The sequence below is a fragment of the Eumetopias jubatus genome, unplaced genomic scaffold (genome assembly GCF_037043125.1).
Source record: "Eumetopias jubatus isolate StellerSeaLion01/CBP00866 unplaced genomic scaffold, mEumJub1_p1.0 scaffold_4, whole genome shotgun sequence".
NCBI classification, from domain to species: domain Eukaryota; kingdom Metazoa; phylum Chordata; class Mammalia; order Carnivora; family Otariidae; genus Eumetopias; species Eumetopias jubatus.
In genome coordinates this window covers 147488875-147509994 of record NW_028274810.1, presented here as the reverse complement: position 1 = coordinate 147509994, position 21120 = coordinate 147488875, and the positions used below count along the sequence as shown (strand labels likewise).

The 21120-nt window shown below is 40.2% G+C and overlaps 2 protein-coding genes across 4 annotated transcripts in view; one reads left to right on the top strand and one right to left on the bottom strand.

The window, feature by feature from the left end:
* On the bottom strand, positions 1-20323 carry MTERF3 (mitochondrial transcription termination factor 3). Of its 3 annotated transcripts, none has more exons than XM_028109502.2 (8): positions 20196-20323; positions 15615-15963; positions 14180-14332; positions 9338-9527; positions 4865-5012; positions 4430-4501; positions 3101-3262; positions 1-301 (listed from the first exon to the last, which is right to left on the bottom strand). In XM_028109502.2, exons 2-8 carry the CDS (start codon positions 15946-15948, stop codon positions 107-109), a joined length of 1254 nt encoding a protein of 417 aa, XP_027965303.1. In that variant the 5' UTR covers positions 15949-15963; positions 20196-20323; the 3' UTR covers positions 1-106. The 3 variants fall into 3 exon arrangements, with proteins under 3 accessions (XP_027965303.1, XP_027965295.1, XP_027965287.1); XM_028109494.2 differs by lacking the exon at positions 20196-20323 and adding an exon at positions 19278-19372; XM_028109486.2 differs by lacking the exon at positions 20196-20323 and adding an exon at positions 19012-19138.
* PTDSS1 (phosphatidylserine synthase 1) overlaps positions 19429-21120 on the top strand; it is a 62865-nt gene continuing 61173 nt past the window's right edge. The window contains exon 1 of the mRNA XM_028109471.2: positions 19429-19742. Within this exon, the coding sequence (XP_027965272.1) occupies positions 19564-19742 (179 nt within the window). The 5' untranslated portion in view covers positions 19429-19563. The remainder of the gene's footprint in view (positions 19743-21120) is intronic.

Below are 21120 nucleotides of genomic sequence, written 5' to 3'. Positions count from 1 at the left end.
TTGTTTCCAGCATCAATGGAGGCCTGAGGCATTTATTTAAAAATGTATATCATTCATTCATATATACATTCATTTTACATTCTTACATCTTAACATTCATCAAAAACTAAAGAGTTTTTAAGAATTTTTCAAAGTCTTGTACTGAGGCTTTGGCAATCTCTTCACAAAATATTTCATCAGGCACAGACACTAACTTGTCCAAAGAGATGTAGTTAGGTTTTGTTGGATCATATTGTGCTCTTCCTAAATAGGTAAGAAACAAATGCCTTTCTTTGACTTTAAACAACCTTGTATTAAATACCTAAAAAAGAAAAAAAAAGTTTTTAAAAACAACATTGTGCACTGAAAGATGAACAACTAAAATGTTTATTTGGCTAAAAATTTTAATTAGGCTAATAATTATAAAGGATTGACCACATGCTCAGTAACTATGATAAATGCCACAGGGTTTAAACCATATAGCTTCTGCTAAGAAATTATGATTAAAAAGAACAGAACAATTATAAAGTAATTAGGGCTATATTGTAGGCAAAGAACATTGGGTAATCCAGATGGAGGAGATGTTAAAATAGCAAATCCTCAGGCCCTGCCCCCAAAATACTCAATTTTTGTGGGGCCCACAGGCTCTCCAGGTGATTCTTATGTCAGAGTGACTCTGATGACTGCCAAGTTTGAGAACCAAAGTTAGAAATCAAGGTCCACTGGCAACAAAAAGTTTGTAAGATTTCAAATCTTGTGGGGCTTCCTTATTTTTGTAAAATTCCTGCCTGCTCCCTCTCTCTGACTAATATTAGAATGAAATGAACCTGGCCTCTAGGGGAGCAACTAGGGGAAGCACGTCTTACCCGTCTTGGGGTTAAAACTCCTAAGGAGTAGCATGAGTGGCAGCAACTTTATAAAAAGGAATCAGAAACAGGTCAACCAGAACTGTTATGTGCAAGAGAAAATTCGTTTCATACCACTAAGTTTTTAAAGCACCAGCCAAAATTTAAAGCCTATCAGTTCCCCCACAGTCCTGTCAGTTAATGTAGTTTTCCTTTTTTTTTTTAAAACAATATTAGCCAGACCCCTATGAGTCTGAGCATCCCAAAAAGGAAGTCACAGTTCTATAGCTGGGCTTCCCAGAAGCTAGGGTTTGGGGTGCCTAAAAGTCTGTGTTATTTAAGCAAGTGATTTTGATGCATCTGGTCAAGTTTATAGTTTCCCCTACTTAGAAAGTTTCTGTCCATCTTTGAGACCCCACTCATTCTACTGACCACTCAAATGTCAGTTCTTAGAATGGGAGAATATCCTAGTTAAGAGCATGGATTTTTAAACCTGACTGCCAGAGTTCTAATCTTGTCTCTGTTCCTTGTTACCTGGGTAACCACCTTTGGACAATCCTTTCATGCTTACTTTCTTCACTTGTAAAATCGGGATAATAACAGTACCTATCTCATATGATGGTTGTGAGGATTAAATGAATTAATACAAGTACAGAGCTGACACACGGTGAGCACTTAGTAGCTATCATTATTTCTATGATTTTCCTACCTCTTCTAAATTAAATTAATAAGTTCTATAAGGTTAAGACTTATCTAAGTCTAGGTTAAGGTAGACTTAGACTTAACTAAGTCTGTCTGGTTAAGACTCTAATATTATGTAAATCAATTACATTTTAGAGACTTGTCTTCCACACTAGATTACAAATTCCACAAGAATACAGACTATGTCTGATTGATTTTTGCATCCCCAAATTATTTTATCATACTCTGTCACTGAATTATCTAACAGCCCAGGGGAAAACTAACTGTTACTGCTTTTTAGTTGAAGACCACTTACTTTACAATTGTTCCAATAAGCCAAATTTGTACCCCTGCACTTTTAGTAATGAATACATACACATTTGATGAAACAGAAAAACTCTCTATTAAGGGCCCATTCATAGTGAAGTATGATAGGTAAATAAACACTGCTATTTGTGAAGGAATTGTACCAAATGCAATCTAGTTCTGAGTTATATTAAAGCCGTATTTCTTTTGCCTATCTTTATATCAAGAACACATGTAGCAACAGCGTAGGGGGATCACTCTAATGAAATTCAATCTTTCATTTATCCAGTGAATATGGAGTGTCTATTCACATGGCAAACAGGAAAGAAAGGATGACTTTGATGAAATTCAATCATTCATTTGTTCAGCAAATACTTATCTAGTGCCTACTAAATGTCCCGATAGTTCCAGGCACCGGGAATCCAGCAGTGTATAAATCCGACAGGATCGCTGCTTTTAAAGAGTTAACATTCTTGTGGACAAGCAGATAATGTCACTTGCTAAAGAAGAGGAAAGTCTCATTAGCTTGGAAAACATAAATATGGCTTTGGCACAATGGCAAACTAGAAGTGTTTTATGCTTTTGTAGGAGATCATTACAATATGGCTCATTAACTAATGGATTTATTCATTCATTCATTCATTCATTTATTCATTCATTTATTTATTCCAATTATTTAGAGAGACCACACGACTGGGGAGAGGGGCAGGAGAGAATCCCAAGCAGATTCCCCACTGACTGCAGAGCCCACCATGGGGCTCAATCTCAGGACCCATGAGATGATGACCTGAGCTGAAACCAAGAGTCAGACACTTTAAGTGACTGAGCCACCCAGGTGCCCCTAACTAATGGATTTAGATACAGTGTGAATAAAAAGTACACGTAGAATTGAAAGGACCTTTAAGGGAAGTGGTCTTTTCTAATTTAGATGGGAGAAAAACAAAATTGGGAATACGTTAGATTCCAACAGGCAGGATGAGCAATAGGTAACAACTATAGGGAACAGACTCGTCCCTTGTGTCTCCTATGGACATGTACATGTGTGCCCTAGAAGTTGTAAACTTTTCACAAGTGATCCCTCAACTTCGTTTGCTAGATGTGTTCTTGATTTAAAAGATGGGCAAAAGAAATATGACCTTACTACAACTATCAGTCTCAGAACCAGAATATATTGGTCCAATTCCTTCCCAAACAGCAAATCATTTTTGCAGCAGAACAGCACTATGCACACAGAGCAGTTCTGGACGAAGGGCAATGAGAACTTCCAGAGAGAGTTGTGCACTTGTTACCTGTGGGAACCTGACGATGAGGTGGTGGGGAATGCTCATCACATTGTGCACATAGTCAAAAGTCTCGGTAAGTTTCCTTTTATTTGCAGTCAACATCTTTGGGACTTTGGTGATCATATGTTGAATTTCATTATGTTTAAAACCTAGTTCAAGATGATAAACCTAAAACAAAGTAGAGTTGCTTGAATCACAAATGGAAACAGTTACTTTGCTAATATGACAGAGGACACACTGATTATTTTAAAATCTGAAATGAGGACATTAAAATCTGGAGACAGCTATGCCAATGCCCTCAAGGGTCCATAGCTTCCTGCTTCTGGGGTATCCTGAATTTCAAGCCCTTCTCCTGAGAGGAACTCTCACAGCATGGTGATCACCATGAAGATCACCAAAAGGAGCTATCATAACGATGAAACAGAATCATGGTGGATGTGGAAGGCCTGGTCAGGCTATCTGTCTGGGCCCTACACCACAGACCAGCAGTTAAGATTTTCAACGTGTTTTTGGAGCCTCTGCTCCCAAGCACACTCACATACATGTTATCTGGAAAAACCACGTCAAAATTCCAGACAGAGATGGTAAAACTAAATACCCCCAATGTGTGTTAGGTCCTCTGCTCCCCTACCAATCCACTGTTCTTATTACTCTGCAGGCTATGCCCCCACTAGATTATGAGCCCCATGAGAGCAGGGACTCTCTTCCTAGCACAGTGCATGGGCAGGTGCTCAACAAAAATTTCTTCAACAACTGGACATGAAACACTTTAAGCACCTCAGAAAAACAGGCCTTCTATCATAATTTCAAGTACTCCTACAGCTTTGTATACTAACTAGTCAGCTGCCTTTGGCTTTATACTACTCGCTTGGAGGAAGGACAGTAACAAGTGTCTGGTATGTCCTGTGATAGAACTAGAGCGGGCAGTGGGCACAGTTCTAAGGAGAGCAATGTGCTGGCCACTAGTCTCTTCACAGAAGTCTTCTGGATCCAGCCTCCAAATCTCATCTCCCACCGAGGTGACATAAACCTGGAGTCTCACACTGGCAACAGACGCGGTTTCCAGGCATCGCCCAGATACCTAATGCATTATTCTAGGATTACCGGTATCGGGGTCTACAAGGCGATTTACACATGTAACACCTGCTCAATGTGTGAACATATTAACTAGAATAAACTGCTTGCTATTTATTTTATCATTTCCTATGTCCATCTTTTTAGAAATCACTTCTTTCACAATCTAGTGTTCTTTAAGAAGACAGTAGCAAAATCTATCCTCCTCTTAAGCACTTAAAAGAAAGAAGCTGATTTCTGAAAATCTTAAAGTCGACCTACCTTCATGTTTTCTTTCACGGGCTCCAGACTTCCAGTTAGTAGCCTTGGGAGACGAACTACCAGATCTCTAGTCTACAGTTATAAAACAATCTATTATTACTATACATGCACATTCAACTAGTTTGGGAAAACAAGGCATTACTAGGAACACAAAACTGAAAATCAAAATATGAGCTAGGAACCCTGAAAATACATAAACTTAATACTGTTTGAGGGGGGAAAAAAAAAACTGAAAACAAAACTTAAGGCACCAACTTGATGGAATATTATACAATGATACAGTTACACATTTAACCTAGTAGGGTAATTCATTCTTATACAAAAATACCAGGCATTTACAGAATTCATATGGGCCAGGCATCTGTGAGAAACGTGAGATTTAGGTTACTAAATGTAGCTCACATGGAAATATATAAATTCTCCTCTTTTCTTTACCTTCTTCACGCTAAGTTCAAGTTCTTTCTGAAAAAATCCCAATCTGTTATCCAATCTTTCCACTGAAAAACTCAGCAAAAATGGCGCATTTCTGACCATCTGTGCAATATGTGCCTTACTGAAATTTTTTGACTGTAGATAAGCCACTCTAGAGAAACAAACAAAAAATACATGTACATACGATTAACATTTCCTAATGTCATGCTACTTTCCAAAGTAACAAACGAAAAAAAAGGATAAGTAAAAACATTCTATAATAATGGCCCAAATATGGTTAAAGCAAAATAAGCCCCCATCCAACGCTAGAATGGTTCCCATTTCTACTTAGAAACCAAATAATTCTGAAATCTACTAACAGATTCTCTTTTCAGTTAATCTGACTTATTTTATTACTTGGTAGAAAAAAATCAAATAGCTTCTGTTTAAGAATTCTTTGCTAAGAACATAAATCCATAAATTAAGAAAATAAGAGATTCCAAACTCTTTTTATAAAGACCCTCAAGCATGGCAGAAGTCGAGAGAGGAATTTTTTGGTTTATCAAATTTACTGAGTATGTATATTCATAAATAATTTTTACTATGATTTCCATTATGCATTTTGTTAACAACTGTGAAATTTCCTGCTAAGTTTCTGGGACCCAAAATATGGTAGTAAAATACAGAAAGTTTGACTATGAAATAACATTATTGATTTTTAAAAACTTACAAACATAGTAAAAGGCAGTTTTATTAAATGCCTAAAATATACCAGGACACTATCTTGTTTAATTCTGACCAAATATAAAACAAGAAACAAAAACCTGTGAACCAGGTAAATTTCCCACATTGTATCTGAAGAAACACAGATTCAGAGAAGTTAAATAACTCCTCTTAGACCACCAGCTAATTAATGACCAAGCTGAGATTTGAACTCAGGCATGCCTATGAGATTTCTATACCATGCACCACTAGAGCTTATATTTTATAAGTGACGACTACTCCTTTAAGGGACTCCCTTAGAGGATATGAGAGAAAAGACCAATAAATTTAACTACATAAAAACTTAAAATGCAAGGCACCCCCCCCTCCCCGGCCCAAGCATCGACAAAGTCAAAACAAGTGACAAGTATTTACAACATGTCACAGGGAAATAACTAATTTTGTTAAAATATAGAAGAATGCTTACAAAAGAAAGAAAAAGACTTAATTTTAAAATGGCAAAGGATCTATGTGATTTATAGAAAAGGCGATGTAAATAGAAATTCAACATAGGAAAAGATCCTCCAAATGTCATTTCTGAAACAACACTGAGGCATTGTTTTTATCTATAAAATGAACTGAAACCATAAAGTTTGATGACTCTGTATTAGTGAGGGTAACAGAGAAACGGGCACTTCTGTATGACGTTAGTGGGACCATAAACTGGAAAACCACATAACAAAGGACAACTTGTCGATATCTATTAAGATTATAAATGCACATACCCTTTCACCTAGCAATTCCACTTCTAGAAATCCGTCCTACAGATATATAGCAGTATGTGCAAAATGATATATATATATACACACACACACACACACACACACACACACACACACACACACACACACACACACACACACACACACATATGGAGAGTCACTGCAGCCTTGTTGTGGTAGCAGTGACTGGAATCAAGCACCATGTTTATCGTGAGGGACTGGATGATCCACAGTATGAACTAAACTAGCATTAAAAAAAGGGGAAGTCCCAGTACAAAACTATCTCTAACATACAGTTAAGGTAAGAAAGTGGGGTGCAGAGTAGTATGTATAAATGCTACCAGTTGTATGTATGTGGGTTCATGTGTATTTGTACACAGATATACACATATGCTAATGTATGACAGAACATTCTTAGCAGGTCAAACAAAAAACCTGATCTAGTAGCTGCCTCCACAGATGGGTCTCAGAAAGTTAATGAGGGACAAATATAAGTAGGTGGGAAGGAGGATTACTTTTTGTCCCCCCCTTTTTTTCGGTCACAGCAAAAATCAATATCTGACTAAAACATTGTCAAAACTGTTGTCTACCTTGTGATAACTTTTTTCTTTTTTTTTTAAAAAAGATTTTATTTATTTATTTGAGTGAGAGAATGAGATAGATAGAGAGAGCACGAGAGGGGGGAGTCAGAGGGAGGAGTAGACTCCCCGCTGAGCAGGGAGCCTGATGCGGGACTCGATCCCAGGACTCCAGGATCATGATCTGAGCCGAAGGCAGTCGCTTAACCAACTGAGCCTCCCAGGCTCCCATACCTTGTGATAATTTTTCTAATAAGAAACTAAGATATAAGGCCCAGCCAAAAAAAATTTAAATAATTAAATGCAGGTTATTCATTTGAAAATTCTTACAAAGAACCAAATAATTTTAAACATTTGAAATTTTCTTCAAAGGAAAACAAGTATATGAAATCAATGCTATTACAGAAATCCTAGAAATAAGACTACTGTACATACCAGAGACAAAAGCTAAGTTCAATTAAAGATTATCATACTCTTGCCTCTTACAGTAGCTTATTTTTTGCTGTATGTGGATAAACCTATTAAAAAATTCCAAGTAATTAAAATAATGCTCCAGAGTTTAGGAACCATTAGACTATGCTGTCCATGAGAGAATATCCTCTCGTTGTTAGGAGCATGTGTGATCTTGAGCAAGTAACTTCAGCTTCTTTTAAACTCAGGTTTCCTTTACAAAATGAAGAGTAGGGAGACAGCATGGGCCAGCAGCGAGGACTCCGCAGTTATAGACTAAGTGGGCCTGAATCCAGCTCTGTCACTCACACTATCCGCGTAATCTTGGGCAAATTATTAAAACTTTCTGTGTCTCCCCTGGAAAATGGGGATATTAATAATAGTGGTGCAATAGTCAGTGATACTGAAATAGTGCTGTATGGTGACAGATGGTAGCTACACATGTGGTAAGCAAAGCATAACAGATAGCCTTGTAGAGACTTGTTGAATCACTGATTCAACATTGTATGTCAACTATACTTCAATTTAAAAAAATAATATCAGCATAGTAGGCAGTCTCTGAAATGGCTCCCAATAATCCCCACCTCCTGGTATGCACATTTCCTTTGAATAAATCTTGAACAATAGGGCAAACTGGTTTTTGAATGGGGAGGGATCAGTGTTCCAGACAGTCAGGAGAAGCAGAGCTGGATATGTCAGACTGGGTTTCCTAGAATCATTCGTTCTCTCCGCTGTAATAGTCTGTCTATATTATACCAGAAGGTAAGTCCCATGAAGAGAGAGGGTGTGCACGTTCAAGTCTAGCTCAGTGCCTTGCATATACAGGAGCTCCAACTGTTCAAGTCTAGCTCAGTGGTTCAAGTCTAGCTTGAGTTCAAGTCTAGCTCAGTGCCTTGCATATACAGGAGCTCCAACTGTTCAATGTACGGAATCCAGTTTTTTGTTTAGTTCTTTTTCCTAATTCAGACAAGGCATTGGACTCTGATGTTGTTCAAGGAACTGTGAAGTCCTCTGAAATGCAGTGAGGCTCACCATCAGAGTAAGAATAATCTGGGGATGAAGACCAGAGGCAGACCAGTCAGGAGACTGTTACAACAGTCTTCATGTGAAATGGGGACCCAAGGTGATCTTCACAGTGAAGATTCAGAGAAATACACTGACTGATTTGAGAGATTAAAAAAGAATTGACAGTTGATTTACTAGATGTGGATACTATAAGAAGAGAAGCCAAAGTTAACACTAATGTTTCTGATTTGGGCAACAAGGTGAACAGTGCTCCTATTCAGTGAATCTGGGGATACAGGAAAGACTTAGGTGCGAAGTAGGGAGGATGATAAATTCAAAAGGTGAACTTAGGGACAGGGGCTCTGTCTTGTTCTCTGTGGTGTTCCCAGTGCCTAGCAGGGTTCTTATCTCACAGATCAATACTATCTCATCTCATTGTATTGATTCTCACAGATTTAATAAATTCTTTGAATGCTGAATGAAGTACAAAGATGTTTACGGAAGTGCTTTTTAAAGAAGAAAAAAAGGAACAACCAAAATAGCCAGCTTACGGAAATGATTAAGCAAATGATACAATAATGTGCCAAGAGGATATCAGATGTCTACCATCAAAAACTGCCCAGAAAATTAAAACCCACAAAAGTTCAGGCTTTCATAACTCTACGTGCACTCTCAGGTAATTTAGCCATGTGTTGATGGATTAAAAAATTTTTTTTATTCCAGTTTCTGAAGAGAACCTGTTGAGTGTTGACTTAGCAGTTAGTTGAACACATAAAAATGAGAAGTCAAATAAAAGAACTGTTTTAGATACTTAATCTTGATCAAAGAAAGTCCGTAACCAAAAAAAAATAATAATAATAATAACATTCATGTTCATTATCAGCCAATCCTTATGCAGCTAAACTTAAAAATAACTTAGACATATATTTTCTTCATAACCACTTCTTGGGTTATGTGAAAAATCACTGTAAAAGCCCTACCTGGTCTTAAGATTTTCAAGGTCTTCGGAGAAAATAGCATAGTTTTTAGTCAGGTATGTTCCCAGCTGGTTATCCTCTATACCTAAATCTTTAAGAAACATGAGTATTTGCTTAATGTCTTTTTCAAAATCCAGTCGCAGAAGGAGGTTGGCTGCATCTGGATGTTTTTCTATCTTCGAGAGATCCACTCCTATAATAAATTACAAATACTGTTTGAAGATAACTGTTTAGCTAGGTCATTAAACTTCATACATAAAAACACAAGGAATTACTGATGCAGATCAACAACCTGTCCAAAAGAGAACTGAGACAGGCCAATAGAAACTTCTAAATATATTTAAACTAAACTAGTTGCAGAAATAAAATTAAATTAAAATGAAAACATAGTACTTATGTCAAAGTCACATATAGAGGAAAACAATTCATTCAGGGTTAAATTTCTACCTGAAACAAATTCACCAAGTCATAGTGACCTAGCTAGGATCATCATCTTTATCTATGGTTCTTGAATATTGTTTGAATAATGCTTATGCGCTCCTACTGATCTCCACAGTAATTGCTTAACTGGCAATTCTACAGTGTAACAAACCCTTTAAATAAATTGTTACTTTGACATTTGTTATTTCCTTAGTTGTAAGTATTATTTTCGAAATATGTTTATGATCTCCTCCGGGTTGGGGGGAGGAATAAAAATAGCCCTATGTCTTACTCATTGTAATCTCCAGGTCTTCTGCATGGAGACAAGTACCTCTAAGGAGCACAAAAATGTCTGTGTGAGAACAGGTGAGCATATACAGCCCTCAAATATACAACAAAGCAGAAAGTATATAACCTTTGACCTTCACGTATCCTTATAATCTTAATTAGTCTAAGTAAGTGAGACAAGGCATAGGAGAAAGAAAGAAGAGGGAGAAAGCAAGTTGTTACTTTAAAGTATTCTCTGGTTATGGATATAATTAGATGGCAATGTTAATTAGGCAAGGAATCAAAGTAACCTGTAATTCAAAATTCTCATTAAAACTGAGCGTTTTGGGGTGCCTGGGTGGCTCAGTCGGTTGGGCGGCTGCCTTCGGCTCAGATCATGATCCCAGGGTCCTGGGATCGAGCCCCGCATCGGGCTCCCTGCTCAGCGAGAGCCTGCTTCTCCCTCTCCCTCTGCCTGCCACTCTGCCTACTTGTGCTCTCTCTCTGTCAAATAAATAAAATCTTAAAAAAAAAAAACACACAAAAAACCAACTGAGTGTTTTATTCTCTCATATTTTTCTTTTTATCTGATTAAAAAAATAAGCATGGACAGGAAAGCCTCTTCTTTACATTGAGAGTAAACATTTGAAGATAATCTAAAACCTTAAGGTTAGACTTAAAATTTTATATTTTTAAAAATATTTCTTCAGATGAAAAATAACTCTCAAACTGATTTCCAGATGCAACTTTCAAGTCTTAAATATAAAAGCAATGAAATAAAAACATTCTTTCTTTAATGGTGTACATAACAAGAAAAATAAGTAATTTCATATATTATTATATCCAAACATAATTCTAAGCCCAAATTTCTTGATATTAAACAGGCATTGATATAAGATGATCATGACCAGAAAAACAGATTACACAAACACACACACAGAATGAAGACCAGAAACAGAGACAGGATCAACTAAATGAATAAAATAAAAAATTAGCATACAATAATAATGGCATTTCAAATTAATGGTGAAAAGATACACTATTCATTACAATATAATGAGACCACTAGCTATACGTGTGAAAAATAATTGTTTCTATTGCTACACTTATCACGGTGAGCATGATGTAACATACAGAACTATTGAATCACTATGTTGTGTATCTGAAACTACATGTCAATTTTACTTAAATAAAAAAAGTTCCTTCTATATCTTACACAAAAGATGAAGCATCTAAATGTGTACTAACTCTAAAACTACTAGAAGAAAACAGTTTAAAAAATATTAAGCATGACTACATAAAAATATAAAACCCATGTATGGCTTTCTGTAATAAAGATATTTGCATAGGAAAGGTGGGGAAAGCTATTCAACAAATTGGTGATAGGGTTACCTCTGGAAAGTGGAAAAGGGTATGTAGAGAAGGTGAGAGCTCTTTCCCTTATAGTACTTGCATTATTAACAACTAGTTGAAATTCTAATTTTAAAATAATACTAATAAAAATAAATTAGTGGATGGATACATAAACAAGACAGAAACTAGTTCCAAATCTCTGTGATAAATGTAGGAAGGGGTGCTTTGAAAATAACATATAGGGTTCAGACTTGGAACTGAACTTACTCTTACAGCTGACCTGTGCTGAAGTGCCTTGCTCAGCATGAGCCGTCACACACTGACTGCGCTCAAACAGAAATCCTGAAAAGCTGCCTTTTAACAGCAATAGGAGAGCAGAATCTCATCAGGAGAGCACACTGCTGTCAGCACAAATCACTTGGGCTTACTCAAGATTAACTTGAAAAAATAGTCACTGAATTCCCACTATGGACCAGGCACTTCTGGTAGGCTCTGGGGATATAACAAATGAGTAACACACGCCTCTAACTTCTGGGTGACCGCAGTCTGAGTTGCTTTTATCCATTCAGTAACTACAATTATTACCACTGTATTCAGTTATGGTTACACATATCTAGTGTATTCATCAAGGTCTGGCAGGCAGCAGATATTGCCCTAGAAAGTGCGAACAAAAAGAACTTTAATGAAGGGTCTTTACACAATGGTGTGACAGATGAGGGAGCGAACAAGGGCACCCCTAGTGCTCAACAGACAGGGAGCAAAAAATATTCCCTGAACCCAGAGGGAACTGCAAGCTATTAAGAAAGGGCTGCTCAGGAGGCGCTGTTGTCATGGAGCGAGGCAGTTACGGGACCCAAAGCAGGGAAGGAACAGGGAAAAAAATATACTCCCACCTGCCTTCCCTCTCCTCCTGCAAGTGCCTCCCACTGGCTGAAGCTGCCCAGCTTTCCAGCTGGCAAAGAAGCTCTAGTGCATGGAGACTGGCCTCCTGGGACAGAGAATAGGCAGAGTAGGGCAGAAAACAGATCTGAGAAGCAGACAGGCACGGGGACACACGGGTCCTCAAAAATACTATCTGACAAGGCAATCACGGCTCCTCCGCGGTACTGTCACTTGTTACTTCCAAGATGTGCTGTTGACATATCAACATACAGAGAAGGCACGGCTGCAACATATATTCCAAAACTCTTAAGTATGCTGTAAATTATTTAAAGGCAAGGGCCACGTCTTCTGTTTATCTTGTATTAGCCCTGGCACCTATCATAAGGCTGGGGAAGCTGTTCTAGAAGGAAGGTGACTGGCTCTCCTCTTTGTAGCAGATGTCATCTTTCTCTCCCCTTTGAAGCCGCAGAACACTTTGTTTGTATGTCTTAAGTAGCACTTCTCACTTTACCTTTCATCCTTGCAGTCCAGTTATTTTTATATATGTATATTTAGATACTTCTGAGACTTGAAGCTTCTTGAGAACAAAGGCCATTACCTGCACATTTGTGTAACTTGCACAGGAACAGGGAAGTAAACAACTGTAATGCTGTTATTAGTGCTAGAATGGAACTAAGCCGGGGTGATGCGAGGGTCCAGAGGAGGGCCACCAAAGAACTTGAACTAAGCTTTCCAGTGGTCAGAGCTGGCCAAACCAAAGGAGAGAAGGGGCAAGGAGTAAAGCTGAAAAGGTAAGTAGGGGCCAGATTAGGCAGAGCGCTGACATCCCGGGGAGGCTTTGAAGGATTTCCAACAGGTCACTGACATAGTCAGATTGGCATTTTAGAAAGAGAACTGATATTTGAGAGATCATCAGAGCAATGTTGCTGATAAGATGGCTATCAAGTTAGGAAGCTCCTGACTTTCCAGTGAAAAATAAGAGCCTAAAGTATGGCAGTGACTGGAGAATGAGAGAAGCAGATGAATTTGAGAGAGAATCCCTTACCTACCCTGTTCCTCTCAATCCCCTGGGGAGAAAGGAGGTTTATCATCTGGGAAAATGAAATCAGAGATGTGCCAGAGCTAGGGATAATGAGAGAAGCAGATGGCTGCAATAAGGTGCTGGACTGAACAGAAGAGGACTAAGTAAAAAGTCTGCGGTGAGATCCCCTGGCTGTCTTCAACTATCCAGACCCCAGTGCGTCCTCCCAGCCAACAAGCTAAAATAGTTATGGAGCAGGCCTAGACAGAAACCATCCACAGTAGGGGGACAGTGGGCTCCAGGAGGAAGGGCAGGGGGTGGTGGGGAAAAGGAAGGAATTCCTCATCTGGTAGGGTTTACTGCAGGAAACACTGTCCTGACAGGCTGCTGGAAGGTGTGAGAAAATTTGGCCCGAGAAATAAAGAAAACTAATCAAAGGAAAAACAAGAACTATTAACAACTATGGAAAAATGAAAACAATCCCAGAGAGCAGCAAGCTATATTTACAGTCATAATATAATCGCTGACTGATGATTCATCTAAAAATCGTCACCATAACTATACTGGGCAAACTGAATAGGGAGAAAGTATGTGTATACATACAAGAGATCAACCAATGTCTAAAACTGTTGAACCAAACAGCACTATAAACAATGACATAAACAGAGATTAACTACAAACAGAAAGAGCTGTAAAAGTTAAGGAGACACCTCTGGGGAATAGCATGAAGGTCAGGAAGGATGAAGCAGAGTACGGTTTTTCACTAGAAGCTTTTTTCACACTATTTGACTTCTGTTCATCTCGATAAAGATTAAAAGTGCTGATCTGAACAATGTAAGGCAAAAAAGCAAATGAGGAATACACTGAAGAAGTACCTGTAGGTTGGTGAGACTTACACTTACCCAGAAGCACTAACTTCTGCAGAGTCTCAGAATGATCTACGTAGTCTCGAAGCGTGAACGTATCTGGGGGCAGTGGAGGGTCTGCGATAATCTGAATGGCCTCCTCCTCGGAAACCGGCTGCAACGGAGACACCGGAGGCAGGTCGTCCAGTGCTTTGAAGCCAGCCATATAGAAAGACAGGGGCGGTCAGCTCTCCAGTCTGTACACCTAAAGCGAAACCTCTTCCCTAGTTTGCTTCTTTTTTAAATCTTGGGATCATTTCAGAACTAAATATCTGACAAGTTCAAATATTTTCTACCCTCTAAGAGGTAAGGCTAAGACTATTTAGAGAAATCAACCACTGTTCCTCCAAGATAAGCAATCTGTTGGTAAGTTTCTATTCATAAGGAGGAGGTCCTACACAAAATTCCTTTTAGCTCACTTTTAATCAACAGGTAAGAATGCTAAAAATCAATCGACCTTCCAGTACATTTTGAGATAGATTCTACCATAGCTTGTTAAACTGGCCCAAAGTACAACATATTCTATCAGCCTGATTTGTATGAGTTAGAGTCAATTCAATCCTGAAATGTCTTTTGATGGAATCTCCTTTCCTCCAAGTTATTCTCAAGTACGTCTTTAAAAAGACTTCTGTGATTGTTTCTACCACCTGTAGTCCTTCACTATGGACATGACCCTCTCTAGCACAGCCCTGATTCTGAGATTTTGTTTTGTTTAAACCAAATGCGTAATGGGAGACACTGGGAACTGTAACCTACCTTAAGCTAAAGAATCAAGACTATGATTTTTTTTGTTCTATTTTTTGCTTCTCATAACTACCCTTTATTTCTTATAGCCAGTCTTTCCTCTGCCCTCCTTGACCCTGCTGTCTTTCATATTCTACTTAACCTAATATTCCCTCATTGTGGTGAAATATTCCTTGCACGGGAATATTCCCAGAATAGGAAGCATAGGAGAGGGAGGACTGACTTAAAAAGTGACAAGGGAGCTTTTTGGGGTGTTCTATTTGTGTTCTTTTCAGTTTGTTAATTGTGGAGGCTGTTACACTACTAGATGTGTTTGTCAAAATTCATAAAACTCTACACTCAAAACTGATGAATTTTACTTGGATAAAATTATATCCTAATCAGGAATATCATATTAGAATAAATTACACCCTAGTAACTAACTACCACCTGAGAATTTTTTATAAATTTAAATAATAAAGTATTTAAAAAGCAACTGTTACACATATATCTAGAATATAATATTATATATATATTAATCTACAAACCTTTTTTCTCAGTCAAGTAAGTAAATGAATAGAACTGGCATTGTTCTTTTTCTTACTTGGTATAAAGTATGACCTGAAATAGGCTAACAGACTATAAACAGTTAACCTGTTCAAACTACCAAAGTGGGGCAGAGGGGACTCTTCTGGAAGTTCAGAATTACCTTCTAGAGACAGCTCAGAATCAAAGTTGGGTATTTTTTGTGTCTTCTGTGTCTGTTCATTCATGGAAGGAAGCAGAGTACTTTGGGCAGAACCAATCTCTTGCCTACTTGAGTTGGTAGACTGGGAACTATTCCATAAGGAGGAAGTCCTATAAGTCTTGAATCCCCACTGGCGAAAGCAATTGTCAGAGGACATCTGTGGCTGAGCAGAAAAGCCATGCAACAACATTCTTCCTGGTCTCTGGAAATGTTTTCCGCATTGTGTAGCTGTAATGAAGCTACTCAATTTAACTGAATTGAACCATCTGGGTATCTGTTGGGCTGACAAAGCCATTTTTCTTAAAGTAGCCTACAAAGGAAATATATAACCACCAAAAAAGAGAAACTTACTTGACTTAAATGTTTAGAACAGTACTCAAACAACAAAATGATAAACTGGAAAATCTTTTTTCTAATTAAAAAATGTTTAATAGACTTAGATGATTAGAGCAGTCACATGTTACTTAAGCACAGGAAAAGCCAAAAACAAGACAGTCCCAGTTACAAACCAAAAGACAGAAACTTCTGAACTGGAAAAATAACAACTGCTTTACAATATAAAAAAAAAGCAAAACCACTAGTATAAGAAAACCATTTAAAACGAAAATCTGTAAATGTTTAAATTACAGCTGAACCCAATAATCTGTTAATTTAATATTTAAAGGAAATAAGGTGATGCAATTAAGTGTTCTTGAAATTTGGTTTGAAGGACATTGGTTTGAAGAAGCAGATTGTTGATCCAAGACACTGAATTATGCAAATGCATTGTTTATGCATTACTCACAAACTAAAAAACAAGAAGAAATCTACTTTGTCCTAAATGAATTATCACTGTCCTAAATATCATCACTGTTATCTAGAAGATTGTTTCTTGGTTAATCCTCAGGGCTGAACACTGTTGATTATTTCATATAAAGCTGTTCCTCAAAAGGGCATTGAACAAAACCAATTTTGTCAAATTCTGCTTTTTGGCTGTAGAAAAAAAGAAAAAGAGAAGCCTTCAAAAACAAAAGGTCAAAACTAGCAAGCAAAATGAAGTGACAGAAATACATAAGCAACCAGTAAAGAATACATGAATATTTTGACCAAAAATAGTTGTTTTTAAAAAGATTTTTATAAGGAAAGGCTGTTAATATTTTAAGCTCCAGGATTATGAAGAAATTTTATATTTAGACAGCTTAATCAGAAGAGTAGATTTGATGCATATAATTTTATGTTAAATAAGATAATCCATATAACACACGGCATGGAGTCCAGCATACGGAAAATCCTCAACAAATGTTAGCCATTAGTATTATTATTGATTACACATCCATATATAAATGAATTCTGAATTAACTGTAGTATACAACGTTTTTATTTGTTTTTCTACATATTGGAATTCAGCTTGTTTTATGCTCACAATTAGACAGATATTGAAAGTCTAACCTCCTCCTGGAGATCTGTAATTTAGGGAAATCTCCTGAAAGAGCTTTACAAAAGTGAAAGTCTCACTGTCATTCTGAAATGATTTTAGAAAGGAAATAGGTCGGCACACCAGGCTTATGGGCTAGGTGCTTTTTGTTAAATTCTGGCAGGAAATGACCCACCAAATCTGTCAGGTTTTCCCTCAAACCTACAACATTCATTCTCTGCACAAAGTCAGAAGGGAGTAAATTGGAAGCCAGAAGACCTCAGTTGTGCTTGTTGACAAGACTATTACTTGTGGTGGTGGGCACACTGCAGGCCCATGATGGGGGTTCAATAACTATTCTTGAAATAACAATTTTTGGGGGCGCCTTGGTGGCTCAGTCATTAAGCGTCTGCCTTCGGCTCAGGTCATGATCCCAGGATCCTGGGATAAAGCTCGCATCGGGCTCCCTGCTTGGCGGGAAGCCTGCTTCTCCCTCTCCCACTCCCCCCTGCTTGTGTTCCCTCTCTCGCTGTGTCTCTCTCTGTCAAATAAATAAAATCTTTAAAATAAATAAATAAATAATAAATTGTTTAAGGGGGGTAAATCGGAGGGGGGAGACGAACAATGAGAGATGATGGACTCTGAAAAACAAACTGAGGGTTCTAGAGGGGAGGGGGGTGGGGGGATGTGTTAGCCTGGTGATGGGTATTAAAGAGGGCACGTTCTGCGAGGAGCACTGGGTGTTATGCACAAACAATGAATCATGGAACACTATATCAAAAATTAATGATGTAATGTAAACATTAATGATTAATGATGTAATGATGTAATGTAATGATGTAATGTAATGTATGGTGATTAACATAACTAAAAAAATTTAAAAAAAGAAAAAAGAAAAAAATTGTTTAAAAAAATAACAATTTTTTGAAAAGGTTATGGATACAATAATGTGATTCTTAAGGTCCCTATCAGCTTTAAAATATTTTGACTTCTAAGTTTATCTAAATATTTCACCCTACTTCAAAGCAAACTTCTGAAATCCCACATTCACTGTAAAGCCTTTCCAGGCTCAAATTAATACTCGTCCCATAAAGCTCAAATTAACTTTTGAATTCCATCCATATTCATTTAATGACCTTTATGCATTCAACTAATGTTTATCCTGTTTGTATTTACAAGTGCAGTATCCTCTCTACATCATCATTTCATTGCTGTATGTACCTCTTAACAATTGATGAATTGTTCGTTCACTGGACCAGGGCTGGGTCCTATCTCTGGACCCACCCTCCCAGTGACTATTCCCCATTAGCCCAGAGACTTGCATTGCTCCAATGTCTGTTGGATGGAAATGAATCAGTTGCAACTATGATTAATTCCTCTACTCAGTATTCAAATGCGGATAAAGCACTTGCAACGTGCACAAAGGCCCTGCGTGGTGCTAACAGTAAATCTAACACGACTCCCTCAGGAAGATTCAAGAAAAAAGCCCTAAAGGATTCTGCATTAAAATATCATATACCAGGACTTGCTCTAATTCTTCGCTAAGAAAAGGAATTGTCACTGAAGTACTGTTTTCCCAGGGTTCAAGATTTCTAACTCTGTAAGGCTAAGTGAAGTCAGGGGATGAAAGGAGGTGTTGAGAAGATGGCTTCGTAATCAGGGGCCCCTCGTGAATGCTACACGCCCCTCCTAGGCCATTTTAACAAGTCCCCAAAGCGAACTTCCGCAGGAAGCCAGCCGCCACGCTAGGCTTCCTTCCGCGCCCTCCGCAAAAGGCGCTAATAAACAAGCATGGTTGCGTTTTCGTCTCGTCGGCCAGAGAAAAAAACAAAACTAAACTAATCGCCCCGAATGGGCCGCGGGGACCCGGGAGCCATGAGGCCCGGGCCGGCCTGGACGTGGGTGGGTCCGGACCCGAATCCCACCGGGAGCGCGCCCCGAGCGCTCCGACGGCTCCCGCTTTACCTGTGGCGAGGCGCACACTCCCGGTTTGTTTGGGGGGGGGGGTGCCGCCAGGCTGGCCCGGCCCGGCGGACAGTCCCGCAGCGTCTCACGGCCGCCACTCAGCCAGCCCCGCCGGCCCGCGCCGCCGCGCTCCCTCGCCCACGTGGACTGCGGCCGGAGTGGGCGAGACCATCTGCGAGGCTGCGCGGGGGGAGAGCTGGCGGCGTGCGGGGTGGGGAAAGAGCCGGCCCGGGGTCACAGCTTCCCTTCTCCCGCACGCTACTTACCTTAAGCCTCGTCCACTGGTAATGTGAAGACGCCACGAGTCCGCAGAATGCGGCTCCCGGAACGCCGGCGGCGATACTGCCGGCAGCGCCCCCCCGCCCGAGGCCGCGTTGGCGGCGCCGCGACCCCGCCCTCCCGCGCCTGTCCTTCCCTCGGCTTCCAGCCTCTGCTCCGCGCCAGATCCGGCCCCATCGTCCCGCTGCCCTCCTGCAGCGGCTCGTCACCTCCGGGGTCCCAGCCTCCACGGGCCGGGACCACCGCCGCCGCCGCAGGACGGGGAGGCGGGCCATGGCGTCCTGCGTGGGGAGTCGGACCCTGAGCAAAGATGATGTGAACTACAAGATGCATTTCCGGATGATCAACGAGCAGCAAGTGGAGGACATCACCATCGACTTCTTCTACCGGCCGCACACCATCACCCTGCTCAGCTTCACCATCGTCAGCCTTATGTACTTCGCCTTCACCCGGTGAGACGGGCCGGGCCGCGTGGAGGGAGCGCCCTTGGGCGACGGGAAGGGGCTGGCGGGAGGCGGTGGTGAGGAGCGTGGGCCGGTGGAGCTCTGGATGAGGAATCGGGCTGGCTGTTCCACGCACACACTCGCAGACCCACCGCCCATCAGCTCCTCCGCGGGCGCGGTGTCTCACAGCACATCCAGCTTCCTGCCCTACGGCGCTTCTGGACTGGCGTTCGCCCCTACTCTCCAACCCCCACCCTCAACCCCCACCCTATACTACCTCCTACACAGCGCTTCGGGCCACATCAGGAGCACTCGCGGGTCACCTAGCGCGATGCCCACCTCTCCAATCGTACTGAGCATCGCTCCCCACACACATCACGACGCGCCCCCCTCCTCTCCAGTCACCGTCCCTACCGAGCACACTGTATGAATCATCTCCTGTGCACCACTTTGAGCACATACCGCTACACGCTGAAAGCACCCCGGTCCACAGCGTTTTCACGCACCATACACAGGCCCAGGGCACAACCAGGACCCCTTCCTTTGGATCTCTTCCAGTATTCACTACCGGCCATGCACAAAATGCACATGTGAGTTGCACTACCCAGTCTTGCCCATGCAGCACCTCCGGTATCTGTGGCACACAAACCATCTAGCATAACCCTTCCCCCAGCCTCAAACAGACCACAACACAAATGATGTAGATCTGTATCAAAGCTGACCTTTCCCCTTCCAGCGCAGCTGCTACCTATCACCTCTTGTGCACATTGCTGCACAATGAGATATTGTCAAGCAGTTGTGGCAGTGCCTGGTGCATAGTAAGCGCTGTGGAAGTGATAAATAAAACCCATAAACCTCAGCATAGTACAACTCTTTTCTCCCTGAAGACACACACACACACACACACAGTCGCTCAAAGCTCTTCTAATATGTACTTGTGCACAGGAGCTCTCCAGCCCAACTCTTGATACCTACATCATATAACTAGTCACTGAACATGTGGCCCCTCACCTCCAACCCAGCGAAATATTCCATCCCAGGTTCATAATGACATACACACTGTGGGTCCTGCTTAACAAGGATTTGTATTTTCTGACTGAACCCCTTTAAAGGAAAGGCATGCCTACCACACTCTTATGGCTTAAACGATCAACCCAGAGAAGTGTAGTTGTGGAGCCAGACTGTTGGCTTCAAGTGTCTGTGTGTCCATGGTTGAGTTTCTCAACCTTTCTCTGAGCCTCAAGATCCACACTTGTAAAATGGAGATAAAATATGTACTTACCTCATACGGGTTTATGAGTAATAAATGAATATGTGTGAATGCACTTAGCAGAGTACCTCATTCACAATGCACAATTAATGTCAGTTACTTCTCTTAGTATTTTTA